A 15,237-nucleotide genomic window follows, 5' to 3' on the forward strand; every position below is an offset into this window, starting at 1 on the left:
GGGGGGGGGGGGGGGAGTGGGGAAAGAGAGAGAGAGAGAGAGAGAGAGAGAGAGAGAAAATTAAAGAACCCTACAAGACCAAATGTAATCAAATATTAGGTGCACACTGTAAGGCAATCAGAGAAGCAGGAGACTGCTGTGAGTGGGATCAATGGGGAAAGTTCTGAAGGGAATGAGATTTAGGCCAGTCCCTAAAGGAAAGGCAGTATTTGGGGGCATGTGGGGAAGGTAAGAGTGCATTCTGAGCTTCAAAACAGGCAAGAACAAAGGGAGGATCTGGGGAGTGAATCTGGCCAATCATTGCGGGATGAGATCTCTGTGGCTAGATTAGAATTCATTAGAGGGACTCAGAGGAGGGAGCAGAAGTATGCTTTGTAGGGACTCAGAAGAACTCTTCTCTGTCTCTTCCCCCTAGCTTGGCAAAGCCTATGGGATAGAGTCTCATGTCCTGACACCAGCAGAGACCAAAGCTCTATATCCATTGATGAATGTGGAGGACCTCTATGGCACCCTCTACGTCCCCCAGGATGGCACCATGGACCCTGCAGGCATTTGTACAGCTCTCACCAGAGCAGCCACTGCTCGGGGAGCCAAGGTAGGGAAGTCATTTCTGCTTTACTTGATGACATTTAGACAAGTCATTTAGTTTTTCTGTGCCTCATTTACCTCTCCAAGAAAAGGGGTGATTGTGCTTTCCTTCTGGGAAAACCAGAGGGATTGGCAGCATTGGCAAGAGGACCTTGTTAACTTCAGATGTAGTTAGGTGGCACCATGGATAGATTACTGGCTTTGAAGTGAGGAGCCAGAGTGATTTGGGTTTCAAAGCATAGTCAAGTAGCTCCATTTTAGTCCCAATGGACTTTATCAAAGCCTGGTTTTCCAGAGCAATATTTCAATAAATCATAAATGAAAACTACATGAGACAAAAGAGTTATTTATTCCAGTTAAAAAAAAACACCAACAATGATGGAATAAATAAGTAGGGAAGGAAAAAATTCTAACCCCCAAACCTCAAGATACTTTGTGAACTATAAACAACCAAAATTTATATTCCTTTAAACAGAGCACCCACATGTAAGGATATGACTCCCCACATGGACCCAAATCACTCTAGCTCTCACTGACTGGTCAGCAATAGGCCCTAGATGAAACTTCACCCTCATTGTTTTTGAAGAGTGTAAATAGCAATTTTTTTCTGTTCTGGCCAGAAACTCTTAGGGTCTTCCCTACACTGATTGATTTTTTTGTGAATGTAGGCCATCTTTAACCTCAATTCTTTTTTTGGAGTGGGAAAGACAGGGCAGTTGGGGTTAAGAGACTTGTCCAAGGTCACATGGCTAGTAAGTGTTAATCATCTGGGGTCACATTTGAACTCAGGTCCTCCTGACTCCAAGGCCAGTGCTCTATTCACTGTGCCACCTAGCCATCCCTGACCTCAATTCTTACCCAGCCTTTAACTACTGAATTGACTCAGATAAACTGAGACCTGGGAAAGATCTTAGCTTACAAAGGCCAAGGTCTCTGACTGCTTCTGGGGCCATCCCCAGTCGTCCTGACCCAGGTCTTGCCACTGGACTCCAAATGACTCTGGAAGAGAGAGTAGGGTTGATGACCCTGCATAACCCTGCCTCACTTAAAGCCAATTCACTTGCAAGTCAAGACATCACCCTCCAGAAGTCTTTGTTCCTCTTTGAGAACAAGGGATGAACCACAAGAAGACGTCAGGAAGACCTGAGTTCAAATGTTGCCTCAGGCACTACCAGCTAAGTAGCACTTGGCGAGTCACTCATCCTCTCTAAGCCTCCATTTCCTCATCTGTAAAATGTGAGGATAATAGCACCTACTTCACAGGTTGTGCTGATCCAACACCATACTATATGTAAAGTGCTTTATAAACTTTAAAGTGCTATTTTTGCAAATGCTAATTATTTTTGCTATTAATATTGTTTTTTTTTTTAAGCAATTGGGGTTAAGTAACTTGCTCAAGGTTACACGGCCAGTTATTATTTCTGGGTGTGATGCTGAGTATCTGAGTATCTGAGTATCTGAGCCCGGATTTGATCCAGGTCATCCCGACACTGGAGCCGGCGCTCTTACTCGCTGAGCCACCTGGCCGCCCCTATTAATATTGTTAATTATTGTTATTTAGAAGCCAGGAGCTAAGTTACAGGTCATTCTTCTGCCCATCTCACCAGAGAACCAAATCCCCCTCCCAGATGAGTTGAACCTCTCTTTCAGCAAACTCTGTAAATGAACATCTGGATGTTTACATCACAGAGAAATCAAAACGTAGATTTTTCTACGTTTCTACGTTAGATATTTCCCTGAATAAAAAAGGATTTAATCCACAAAATTTGCTATTTACACAAAACAGGTAAGTGCCACACAGATTATGTAAAGTAAAATATACCTACAATCTATCATTTGGCTTAAGCACCCTGAATCCAGGGATGGGTATTTGACATGTTTCAGTCAACTGTATTTTTGAATATTAGGTCATTGAAAACTGCCCGGTGACTGGCATTCAGGTGCGAACAGATGACTTTGGCGTACGGCGGGTGGCAGCAGTAGATACTGACTATGGCTCCATCCAGACTCCCTGTGTGGTCAACTGTGCAGGTGGGAAGACCCAGACATCCACACAGCTCTGTACTAGCCCTTTTGTAGGGTCTCCCATCCGCCCCCACTTCATAATGCTTGGCCTTGGGGAGCACGCTCCCATGGGTTTAGGCAGCTCCCAGGTCAGGGGTGGGAGATCTACGGCCTCAAGGCCACATGTGGCCCTCTAGGTCCTCAAGTGCAGCCCTTTGACTGAATCCAAACTTCACCCAACAAATCCACTTAATAAAAGGATTTATTTGTTTGGTAAAACTTGGACTCAGTCAAAAGGCGGCACCCAAGGACCTAGAAGGCCATATGTGGCCTCAAAGTCACAGGTATTTTCTTTAAACCCTTTAACCTACATATCTCAATATGGTATAAATGAAAGAGTATTTGCTTTGAAACAATGAGCTCACCTGCAGTTTATTATCTGAGAACTTGGGCAAATCACTTGAACTTCATTTAAAAAAATACTGATGCTTTAAAAAACCACTGTTATCATTTCCCATGCAAAGAAATACAGTTAAGCAAAGCAAAGGGATGCATTTATCGCATCTGACAGCACAGTCCTCATTCAGCTCCTGTAGCCTACACTTTTCCATGGAGAGGAGGGAGGTATACTTCCATCAATTAGACCTCTCCAGTCAAGATTGGTCAGTGCATCAATCTGAGTTCTTAGGTCTTTGAGGGTTATTTTCTGTCATATTATTGTGGCCATTGTGTAGATTGCTCTCTTGGTTCTGTTTGCTTCCCTCTGCATCAGTTCATACAAGTCTTCTGAGTTACTCTAAAGTTACTCTTGAATTACTCTTTTGAGTTGGGTCTCAATTTCCTGATCTGTAAAATGAGGGATCATAGAATCATGGATTTTAAGATGGTGAGGACCTTCAGGGACTCCTTTTTTGATAGTTGAGGAAACTGAAGCAAGACTTGTTTAAGGCCACACAGATGGATAGTAAATGGATGAGTAGGACTCCATGTTGGGCGCTCTTTCCATTGTGCATGGATGAGATGGGCAGCTACTGTCCCTTCCAAATCTAATGCTATGGTTTTTTGATCTGCTCTCTGCCCATAGCCTGTCCATAGTTTCTAATGGGTCTGTATTCTGCTCCCAGGAGTGTGGGCAACTAGCTTGGGGAAGATGGCAGGAGTGAAGGTGCCCCTTGTGGCCATGCATCATGCCTATGTGGTCACTGAGCGCATTGAAGGAATCCAGGTAAGTGGGGAAACGCTCTAGCCTGAGAGAATGGAAAGAGCACTGGTTTTGGAGTTATGAACATACACATTCAAATTCTTCCTCAGAGACTTACTAACTGTGTGACCGGCAGAAGCTATTTAACCTCTCTCCGCCTCAGTTTCCTCCTTTGTAAAATGGGGATAATAATAGCACCTGATTCTCTGGGTTGTGAGAATCAGATCAGATATATTCAAAGTGCTTTGCAAATCTCAAAGCACCACATAAATGTAAGCTTGAAGTACAGATAATAACAAAAAGTAGATAATTTGAAATGTCTTCTATTTACCTTTGGAAAATGCATCATCTCTTTTTTTGGAAATAAGCAAAGGATAACTTTTTATTTTTGGAGGAAATTCTGATATCTGGCTTTTTGTGGAATTAATAAAAGCCAGACTGATAGGGACTAGTACACTGTAGTACACTGTGGTAAGCCAACATGGGATTCAAGATTTGCTCCCCTCCACCACCACCCCCATTGTCTTACAAAAGAGATAAGCCAGCAAATGAATTTAAGCCAACAGATATTTATTAAATACTTACAATGTACAAGGCATTTGTATTCTGAAAATACAAAGAGAAAAAAGAAACTATCGCTCTCTATAAAGAGTTTACCTTTTCCTGATAGAGAGGGGGAGACTATACAAGACTATGAAAGTACATAAGACAAGGGAGGGATCATAGTATCCAAAGGATATTGGAGGAGGGTAATGGAGGAGAGTACTCACAGCTTGGGGGACCAAAGATAGTTTTATTCCCATTCATTCACAGAGGGAATGAATAACTGAAAGGTAAGCCCTGTCTTGTAGAAGAAAATTAGGGTAGGTTCCTGAAATCATTTTATAGACACCACTGTGACTGCATTCCAGTGAGCATGGAAACAGGTTCAGAATATCAGTCAATAGAGATTTCAAGAGGATAGTCAGGTTCTGTCCGGATAAGATTGGTAGAAATGGAGAAGACTAGACCCTGGAGTATTAAGGGGACCCCATTACCCTACAACATTTCCTGATGTCTGCTCTTGGACCTAACCAGGCTCAGGCCCCCTGGGTCTCCCAGACACCCAGCAAGTGCTGGACTTGGCCTTTTGTTCTCAATTCGACTTCAGGGAGCATGCTGGGGAGCACAGTCTCTTCTCCCAATCAGCCACCAGGGGTCTCTCTTAGGCCACACTTGGCCCACATTGGCCAGAAACTCTACAGCAGGCAAGAATGCAACAGGGCAGAACTTTAAGACATCGCAAGGAAGAGACAGCTAGCACCGGTGGAAGGGCAGATATCATCTCAAAATAAGGACAGTTTTCCTTGTGTCTTTTTATGTTTTCCATAGACAATTTATTTCCTGTAAGCCCCGTGGAGTTAGCCCTAGGAAGTGGGTATCTGTATTTTTATTTTTTGACATTTAGAATTGGTGTCATTTGGGACTCAACACTGCTCTGTTCAGAAATAAGTTGGACTGTCTTGTTAAACGATGGTGACTGTAGTGATGGGGAGCCATTTGTTAGGCATGCTGTCGAGGGTGTTCATGTTATAGGTACAGGTCAGATGAGGTCATCTCTGAGGGCCCTCCCAGCTCTGAGGATCTGTGATTTTTTTTTTTTGTCACGGGATTCTGGAGTGGAGCAATGGGATCACTGGAATTCCAAATGTAGAAAGAAGACTTCCAGCTTCTCACTCCCACCACCACATTCTTAGGTTTGCCTTTGAGTCTGATATAAGACTTCCTTGACCTTTGCATAAGTATTATTGTAGGACTTGCTTAATCTTTGCTTGGCCAAAGGGAGTAGAGGGATAGATTGTGTGGAACAGATTAAGCCAGTAATTAAGGCTAGGCCAGTTTTCCTATCCAAAGAGGTACAAGGGTACAAGATGACCAGACATTCTAACTTAAGTGAGACAGTCCTTCTGTTCTCTGAATTGGTCAAACTATGTGTAGAATACTGTGCCCATTTCCACATTTTAGGAAAGACATTTACAAATTAGATCATGTCTAGAGGAGGGTGACAAGGTTGGTGAGGATACTATAGACCAGGTCATATGAAAGAAGGAAGGGAGTGATGAAGGAAGGAAGGAAGGAAGGAAGGAAGGAAGGGAAGGAAGGCGGGAGGAAGACAAAGAAAGAAAGGAAAGAAAAAAAGAAAAGATAAAAGGAAGGAAACAAGTATTATTAAGTACTTACTGCGAACCAGGCAAAACTCAGTTGAAGTAATTAGGGACATTTAGCCTAAAGAATAGGAGAATTAAGGTGGGTGGGAGGGTGTTAACAAGTATTTGGATTGCTGTCCTATGAGAGAAATCAGATTTGTTCTTGGTCCAAAGAGGGCAGTGCTAGAATGATTAGAGATGGAAGGGGACTATTTATCCTATATGGTTTCCTGTTGTCTCTCCCATTAGACTATAAGCTCCCTTAGGGCAGGGACTGCTTTTTGCCTCTTCTGTGTCCCTAGTGCTCAGCACAACAGTAGACACCTAAATGTGTCTTGATGGATTGAAAAGCCATCTAGGTCAACTCTATCATTATATAGAGCTATTGGTGGAAACCAGAGAGCTCAAGGGAAAAGGTTTTATTATAGTCAGAGCAAAAGAGATCTCCCTGTTTGGCTTGTCATCCTTTGAGGTATTGGAGCAGAGAGGCTGGATGCCCTCTTGTCCCCTTCTCCAAGATGTTACAGGAGGGATTCTGGTAGAGGTGCTGCTTGGACTAAATGACCTCTAAGGTCCCTTCCAACAAATTTTGTGTTTTTATTCCTTGTGCCAGCAGATGCTAGAGGTAGGTCCAGTTCTATCCTGGGTCTATCCTCTTCCCACCTCCTTTTTTTGAAGTGTCTTGTGTGACTTTGCAAATTCCCAGTTTGTTCAACAAATCATCTGTGGTGCATAACAATTGTTGAAGCTGTAAGGGGATAACCCAGGAATAGTTAGTCAGTCAACAAGCACTTATTACACTCATTACATATTACACATACTGGCAATGCTAGAGACAGAAAAAGCAAAGACTCCCCTTTATGAATAAAGATTTTCAAGTTAGTCGGGTTGTTTCCTCAGACACAGAGCATTAGTGCCCTATAAAGAATCACACAGTCTTACATTCTAATGATGGATACAACATGGAAATAACATGGTATGTTTGGGGCTAAAATTGAAACCTCTGGGCTGGAATTCCTTGATATCCTTCCCCTAAGGCCACAGTCTCAGGACTTAGCTTGGAGCTAGGGAAAACATTAAGAAACAGCTAGGTGGGTCATTAGATAGAGAGCTGGACTTGGAGTTAAAAAGATCTGGGTTCAAATCCAACCTCAGAAGTTTATTTACTGTGTGACCTTGAACAAGTCCCTTAACCTCAATTTTCTCATTTATAAAACCAGGGATAAAAAACTTATCTCCCAGGGTTGTTGTGAAGATCAAATGGCACAATATTTGTAAAGTGCTTTGTAAACCTTAAAATACCATCTCAATGCTAGGGATTGTTATTGGGAGCTAGCTATTGAGTTCCCATCCTCACTTGACCCTTTACTGTTGGTGTGACTACAGTAATGGAAGGTGTCCAAGGACTTTCCAGAGGTTACCCCATTCACCAAAACAAACAGAAACCAAAACTACTTTATTATAGTATATGGCACTTATTATTATTCAGGGGGGGAATTGCCCAACAGCCATGGCAGGTTGTCTAATGGGAAAAGCCCTCTAGGCCTCATCTAGGGCTGTTTACTGGCAGGCTGCCCTGGCAGGTGGTAGGTACTGCCCATCATACATCCTGTCTGCTCCCCAGCTGGACCTCCCAGAATCCAGGAGAACCTGGGGGCAACAGGACTGGTAAGAAAGGTTATTAGCATTCAGCCAGCCACCTTTTGTTTATCTCTCACTTTTTCTCCATCTGGGTGGGCAGAGTAGTGTTAAGGCTTAAATAAGCTCAATTCTACATCTCAAGCAATGGAAATCCATCCCACCCACTTCCTAAAGCTAACTCTGTGGGGCTTTTTGGAAATAAACCATTGATGGAACACACAAGAAAGATACAAGGAATACATGTGCCAATCAGCTCTATCAATCATCCACTTTCTCCTTTGTTCCTGAGAAGTAAAATAGCATGCATAGTAGGTCTAGAGGACAACTGATAATCTTGTCTAGAATATAGGTTAGGGCTGAGTAGCTACAGTGGTTAAGAGTAGAAGCATTTTGTATTCTAGAGGGCAAAGGCAGTGGGAAGCTGTTTCAAATGCACCAGCAAATAGCTTTTGAATATAGTACATTCCTTCTGAACAAGTTAGATAAAACACACTGGAATTGGTAGTATTTCTTTGGTATGAAGGGCTATCCTCATGAATCTGTCAAAGTCCTAGGGGATCCCTTTGCTAGGAGGTCAGGAGAAGAGTGTTATCATCATCATCATCATTATTATTTTAGTATGTGCTATTAGCCCTAACCCTATGATAGACACTGGTAGGTGGCAAGGCAAGAGAAATCATTCCTTGTCACTTGCCCTCAAGGAGCTTACAGTAAAAAGGAGTGGGAGTGTGTGATCACTAAGGTTCTTTTTCAGCTCTAATATTTTATGGTTCCGGGTACTGGCAATCAAAAGAAATATAAAATATTCTTCCTGCCCTTAAGGAACTCACTGTCTAGTTGAGAAGTGTGGACATGTACACATAAAATGAATTAATGAGCCTCCTATGTGCAAAGCAGCCACTAAGCACAGGTCATACAAATAGAGAAACAAAGCAGTCCCTTCTGTCGAGGAGCTCACATTCTAATGGAAGACACCATAGATAGAAGGCTTCAGCCTAAAGTCAGATGGAAAAATCCCAGGATCCTTAGGACGCAGCAGCAAAGCAGATATCCAGGTTTCTTCTTTCATGTCATTTCCATTGACAAAATGCTTTTTGTTTCTGATTTGATGATGCCAAGGATTTTGGTGTTAAGAACGTTTCTTTCTGAGTGCTGCAGGAGCAGTTACCAGGCTGCATCTCCACAGGGGCTGCTCCTGGGGACGATGACTGAGGGCACTGAATCATAGGCATTTCTACTCCCAAGGCTCTTAGGTGCAGCGTCCTAAGCTGACTCCATCAGGGTCTATGGGGAGACCAAGAGACAGTGGTGGTGGTGGTTTGACTTGCTTGGTGCATGCTGCCTCCTGTTTCTCTCCCAGGCTGCTTTGCTGCACCATCCAGGCTGGCTTACCTGCCCTGTGTATGTGATACAAGGCAGTTGGTGTGAAGAAATCAAACTATACAAGGTCAGAGGAGCAAGCGATAGTCATAGACTGGGAAGGTTCATGGAGGAGGTGAAATTTGAAGAATGAGTAGCATCTGGACGGGCTAAAGAGAAGGGGGCAGAATATTCCTTGCTTTGGGGAAAGGGTTGAACACTGGAGGAAACAGGAAGATGACAAGGAAGAACCTCCCAGAGTGGGGAGATAATCAGAGAGACCCAGAGACAGTGTTGGCACAGTGCCTGGCCTATGGCTGACACTGAACTTGATGGCTGATCGAGGCAGCAGGAAATTGTGAATAACTAGGAGAAAATAGACTCTTTTGTCTTGGATGACAAACTGGGGGAGGGGGTGTGTAGGGGGAGGCAAGAAGGCTCAGAGGTACAGCCCTGGTTATAACAGAGACAAGTTCTGGTTGGGTAAATTCAATTCAATAAACATTTTTTAAGTGCCAATTACGTATGATTCACTGTATTAGGTAAAGGGCACACAAGGCTGAAAATAAAAGTCCCTTCCCTCAAGGAACTTAAACTCACTTAGGCCAGGGGAAGGGAATACAACATGTAAACAAGTAAGTACATTTAAAATATATACAAAGTCATTTTTAGAGGGATAGAATATTAAAAACTAGGGAACTAATCAATCAACCAATGAGCATTTATTAAGCACTCACTATGTACCTAAGGCACTGTACCAGTTCTTGGGGATATAAAGACAAAAGTGAAACAGCCCCTTGCCCCTAGGATATTGATAGTTTATCAGGGAAACAAGACACAACACTTACAGGCATAAATAAAAAATAGGTTGGGTTAGAGTTAATTAACCTACTCAATCAAGTCTCCCCACCCACATTCAAAGTAAATGATAAGTGATTGCTGAATCAATCTCAATTATAGGTTTTAGACCAAGGAGAAAAAATCCCTGGAACTGGAATGACATTGCCCAGGTGTCATGTGTGGGCCTAGGAAACTTGGTCATCCTGCAATATGAAACAAGTTGAGTAGGGAATCATTTCAGAGATTGGGGTAAACATGGCGACTTAGTAAAACCCTTGAGGAAGAGCCCCCTATGGGGAAAAGAAGAGTCCCTAGAGTAATTTCCACTCTTCATAGGTAGAAGCCCCTTTTCCCCATTAATGAGGTTCTTATCAGGCAAGGTATAGTTTCTTTGTTGGGCTCCTTCTCTGTTCCGCTGTCTCAGTGTACACACTGTGCCAACTGAAGGCACACGGACAAGGCTGGGAAGAGGTGAAGTCTATAGTCTTCTGGACCTTGTTGCAGCTCAAAAGGCTAGGGGGAAGGTGAGAAAGGAGACCAAGGCCTATACTAACTCAGGGCTTCTCCTTCCCTCCCAGGCAATTCTTCCCCTGAGACTTTAATAGAATAGCCTGTTTATTCCAGCCTGTCCAACACCTCCCTTCTCAATATACTTGGTAATTTAGACACCTCCTGGGTCTTGATCAAGTTTCCACTCTAGTTCCAAGGACTTGGTCTAAAGTCTATGATTGAGATTGCGTGATTGGGCATCTAATGACTTATTTTAAGGAAGGTGGGGTGACTTGACTGAGTCAGTAAATCAATCAACCCTACCTGGACATATAAAATAATTGCAAGGCAAGTTGTTGATTTTTTGAGAAGTCACTAGTAGCTAGGGAATGAGAAAAAGATCCACATAGAAAGAAACAAAGATTCTAAGAGGAGGGGTAAGTCAAGACCAAGTGCATTTGAGGCAGGAGAAGGGGAGAGCAGCCAGTGTAAAGGGACAGAATTGAGATCAGGGATCTGGAAAGACCTCATACTATGAAGGAAGTTAGGGATAGATTGAATAGTAGAAGGGGAGGGAGAGAAGAGAGAAGAGGAGAGAATGCATATATCCTTTCCCCTTTTCCTTCTTTCCTTCCAAGCTAGTAGGCTTCTTCCCATGCCTTTCTTCTTTTTTTGTAGAACACACCCAATGTTCGGGATCATGATGCCTCCATCTATCTACGTCTCCAAGGGGATGCCCTCTCTATGGGAGGATATGAGTACAACCCAATCTTTTGCGGGCAGGTGAGAGACACCCTGGTGACAATGGCCTGGAAGAAGGAGAAACCATCCTGATCTTCTTTTTAGCAAGGTTGAAAATTACGGAGGATTAGCTATCAGTTTGCTTTGAACTCCTGACCCAAGACCAGCAAGTTGTGGACTTGGAACTGGCCCTCTAGCTTTGGGGACTGGCTACACTGAGCCATACACACTCTCTTGACTAATCCTCTTTTAAGAAAAATTACACATTGGTGAGGTGTCCAGAGTTAAGGATCACAATCTCTGTATGGGGAATAGAAAAAGCTGTATGAAATGGTCAAACAAATCCATTACTTAAACCTAATTAGTGGAATAGGGACTATGTGCGTGGAATGTGTGATTTCCTTGGTCTAGAGAACTCTCAGGTGAGAAAACTCCCTCTACTGATGGGGCCTGACACCTTCTCTACAATTTATAGTCAGAGTGCTACTGAGATCAACAAGGTTAAGTTGTCTGTGTGGGATTACACAGTTAGTGAGTCTCAGAAGTGGGACTTAAACCAGGTCTTCCTACCTCCAGGGTCAGCTTTCTGTCCATTGTAGTACAAGCACGTTGCTTCATATCTCTAAATATTGAAGTAACCCAAGCTAAACCATGGGACAGAGGAAGCAATCAGGGCTGAGATCTTCATGTAGCCACTGGCTTCAGCCCCTTTTCTATGATTATTTGTGAAGGTGACTTGTCTTCTCACCTCAACCTTCCTCCCTCTTCTAGTGATCAAAATGTCCCTTTTCCAAGATCCACCTTATTTCTGCAGGTATCTGCCAAGTTTGCCTTTGGACTTTTTGACCTGAACTGGGATGTGTTTACCCAGCATATAGAAGGTTGCATCAAACGAGTCCCAATACTGGAGAAAACAGGGATTAAATCTACTGTCTGTGGCCCTGGTAAGTGCAGCTGTCTCTTTAAGATTGGAAAAAAGTGGGGTTATCCTTGGAGTTGAGGTTTTCTCACCTGAGTGACCTTGGTCAAGTCATGTGGCCACTCTGTGCCTCAGTTTCCTCATCTGTAAAGTGAATAATAATCATAATAATCCCTCCCTTGCCTAGGGTTATTATGAGAATGAAATGAAATAATAGACCTAGGATGATTAAAAAATGTTGATTATACATTTTGAGAGAAGATTAGGATTACTTTTCTCCCAGCAGGAATAGAGGCTGTTTTTGTCTGGGGTTTGCATCCATGTGGAGGTAGCAACAGAGACTCAAGAGAGCAACATTTCAGAAAAGCTCTAAAAAGAGGTGTCCCCCCCCCAAGTATTCTTGTGCCCTGATTCACCTCCTTTCTCTGGCCTCTGGGGAGAGCTGAAGGAGTTGGAAACAGACGTGGGATGTAAACAGAATGAGCTCAGCTCCTAAAATACTCCCACCTTGAATTTATATATAGCACCTTTTTCTCTACTCCCATCCCCCTCCCCCAGCATTCATGGGGATCATGGCACTGGGGTAGGTGAGAGCAGGACTACTACGCTTTTGCAAGGGAAGAGGCTGACGCTAAGCGCAGTGATTTCCCCAAAGAGAGGGGCTTCAGCCCAGCTCCATGTTAACTGGGACAGCAGCTATTCAAAGAGAAGGAAGCTGGATCTGCCACGTTCCTTTGGAACAAAGGGATTTCAGAGATCATTTAGTCTAGACCCCTCCAGTTTACACAGGAGGAAACTAAATCTCATGGAGACAAATGACTTGCTTGAGCTCATCTAGGGAGTAATAGAAGTTGGGACCTGAAGTCAGGCCCTCTGGCTCTAAATCCTGTGCTCTTAACGCTGTGTCTTGCTGCATTGTAAAAAAAGCAATAGAAAAGAGCCTAAGGAAGTAAGTACTCTTTTTAATCCCTGTTTTTCAGTCAGGGAAACCGAGGCAGGCAGAGAGGTGAAGTGATTTGCCCAGGATCACAGAGCTAGTAAGGGTCTGAGGCTGGATTTGAACCTAGGGCTCCCCCAGTCTGTCAGGGGCTCTTTCTATTGTATCACCCAGCGACTTCTGCCTGTGGTCCTTCCCTCCCCCTTTCAGAAGCCTTCCATATCTTTCCCATGCACAATTCTGTAAACTAAAAGAGCTCTGATGGGTGTGTTAGGTCCTCTTCCTCCACCTTCATCTTTCCTTCCCACTTCTGTGATTTCATTTGTTAATGCCAGTAACTCTGAGGGAAGGTATTATTATCACCATTTTACCAAAGGGTATGCCAAGGCCCCTAGAGAAACTTCCTAGAGATTTCACAAGCTTAGTAGTACCCAGGTCAGGACGAGGCCTCCAGGTTTCTTGCTTCAGACTGGAGTATCTTTTCTCATTGCCCCTTTGCCAGGAACTGAACAGTCTCTATTGGCGGTCTCTATTTTAGGAGAATAAATAGATACCAAAGCTCCAGGCTGTTTTTCAGCTTTAATCCATTAGGCTAATAAAGAAGTATTTATTTGAAATTCAGGACACACTTCCCCAGTAGACAGATTAAGAGAAACACACACGTGAAATACCAGCTTGAATTTGTGGTATGTTGGGGAAAAAAATGATTAATTTAGCCCTGCAACCTCCCCAGGCTTGTGTGGGATTGGGAGTGAAAAAAAAAAAGTGTTTAAAATGATACTTTAGGTGGAAAGAATAACCCATAACTTAAAAAAAAAATTTAATTAGGTAGAGTTTCACCTTGTGTTTTAGAACCCTGTTTTTATGGGGGTGGGAGACAGCATGGAGGTAGGAAAGGAAATTTTATTTCTGATTTTTCAACTGCGGTTGATGGCTTCTTTTGGAAATAATTGTCTTCCCATTCCAGGAAAGACAAATATTGCCAAGTCCCCTTCGGCCCCCAGGAGATAATAGGAAAGCTGGATTCCTTCAGAGGAGCACATTCATTAGAGGCACAAATACAATAGACATCATGATTCTAGGACTGTAGAACACAGACCTGGCAGAGACAACAGAACACTACGCATTCAACTCTAGAACTCAGAGCTGGAAGAAAATAGGGGATAGAAAACAGTGAAATATAGAACATGGAATCTGAAGGGGCAGTCTGTCTGAAAAAGACTTGTGGTTTTTAGTGGACAGCAAGCTTATTATGAGTCAAAGGTTTAATATGGCGGCCAAAAAAATGCTAATGCAATCTGAGGCTGAATTAAGAGAGGTGTTGCCTTCAGGAATAATGGTGATTGTCCCACTGTGCTCTGCTGTGTTCAGAGCACCACTTTTCAGTCATGGAAACCACATTGTAAGGAGAAATTGATAAGCTAGTGAGCACCCAGAAGTGGTGAAGGAACTCAGATTCTGGGCATTTGAGAATCAGCTGAGAATTGGGCCAGAAGAGAAGACTTAGGAGAAGATAAGATAGATGTTATTAAGTATTCAAAGGTCTGCTGTATGGAAGATGTATTTGTCTGGCAGTGAGGTGAAGTAGATAGAGGGCTACAACTGAACCTTAGTTCAAATCCTACCTTTCATTCATTTAATAAACATTTATTGCCAGGCCCTATGCTAAGCACTGGGGATACAAAGAGAGGAAAAAAAAAAAAAAAGACAGTCCCTACCCTCAAAGAGTTTACAATTTATGGGAAAGACAACAACATACAAACAAATTTTATACAAAGCAAGCTATGTGAAAGACAAATAGAAAATAATTAAAAGAGAAAAAAGTCCTGGAATTAAGAAGGGTTGAGAAATGCTTCCTGCAGAAGGTGAGAATTTAATTGGGCCTTAAAAGAAGCCAGGGAGGTCAGCAGTCAGAGTAGAGGAGGGCGTATTCCAGGCCTGGGAGATGCCGGAAGCTGAGAGAAGGAGGGTCTTGTTCATGGCAGTGTCACTGGAAGATCATGTGCTATGATCAGTGTGACCCTACACAAGTCATTTAACTTCAATTTCCTCATCTATAAAATGGGGATAATTATAGCACTATCTCACAGGGCTGTTGTGAGAATCAAATGAGAAAATATTTGTAAAGCAAAACTTAAAATGCTTTGTAAATGATAGTTTTTCATTATTATTGTTGTTGCTGCTATTGTTGTAATTCTGCTTGACCGTAAAGGGCAGAACCAGGAGAAATGGGTAGAAATTTGGGGGGGGGGGGGTTTTTTTTTTTTTGTTTTTTTTGGAGGGGGGAAGGTAGGGCAATTGGGGTTAAGTGACTTGCCCAAGGTCACACAGT

The 15,237-nt window shown here is 43.0% G+C and overlaps 1 protein-coding gene across 2 annotated transcripts in view; it reads left to right on the forward strand.

The window, feature by feature from the left end:
- Positions 1–15,237, forward strand: part of SARDH (sarcosine dehydrogenase) — a 137,016-nt gene that overhangs the window by 13,706 nt on the left and 108,073 nt on the right. For both annotated transcript variants that reach the window (XM_069069240.1, XM_069069241.1), the window contains exons 4-8: positions 416–595; positions 2,496–2,619; positions 3,717–3,817; positions 10,987–11,091; positions 11,864–11,993. In XM_069069240.1, the coding sequence (XP_068925341.1) occupies positions 416–595; positions 2,496–2,619; positions 3,717–3,817; positions 10,987–11,091; positions 11,864–11,993 (640 nt within the window). The remainder of the gene's footprint in view (positions 1–415; positions 596–2,495; positions 2,620–3,716; positions 3,818–10,986; positions 11,092–11,863; positions 11,994–15,237) is intronic.

This window comes from Petaurus breviceps, unplaced genomic scaffold (assembly GCF_028583685.1).
Source record: "Petaurus breviceps papuanus isolate PSGF00001 unplaced genomic scaffold, PetGlider_PUasm1.0 90779, whole genome shotgun sequence".
Taxonomy (NCBI): Eukaryota; Metazoa; Chordata; class Mammalia; order Diprotodontia; family Petauridae; genus Petaurus; species Petaurus breviceps.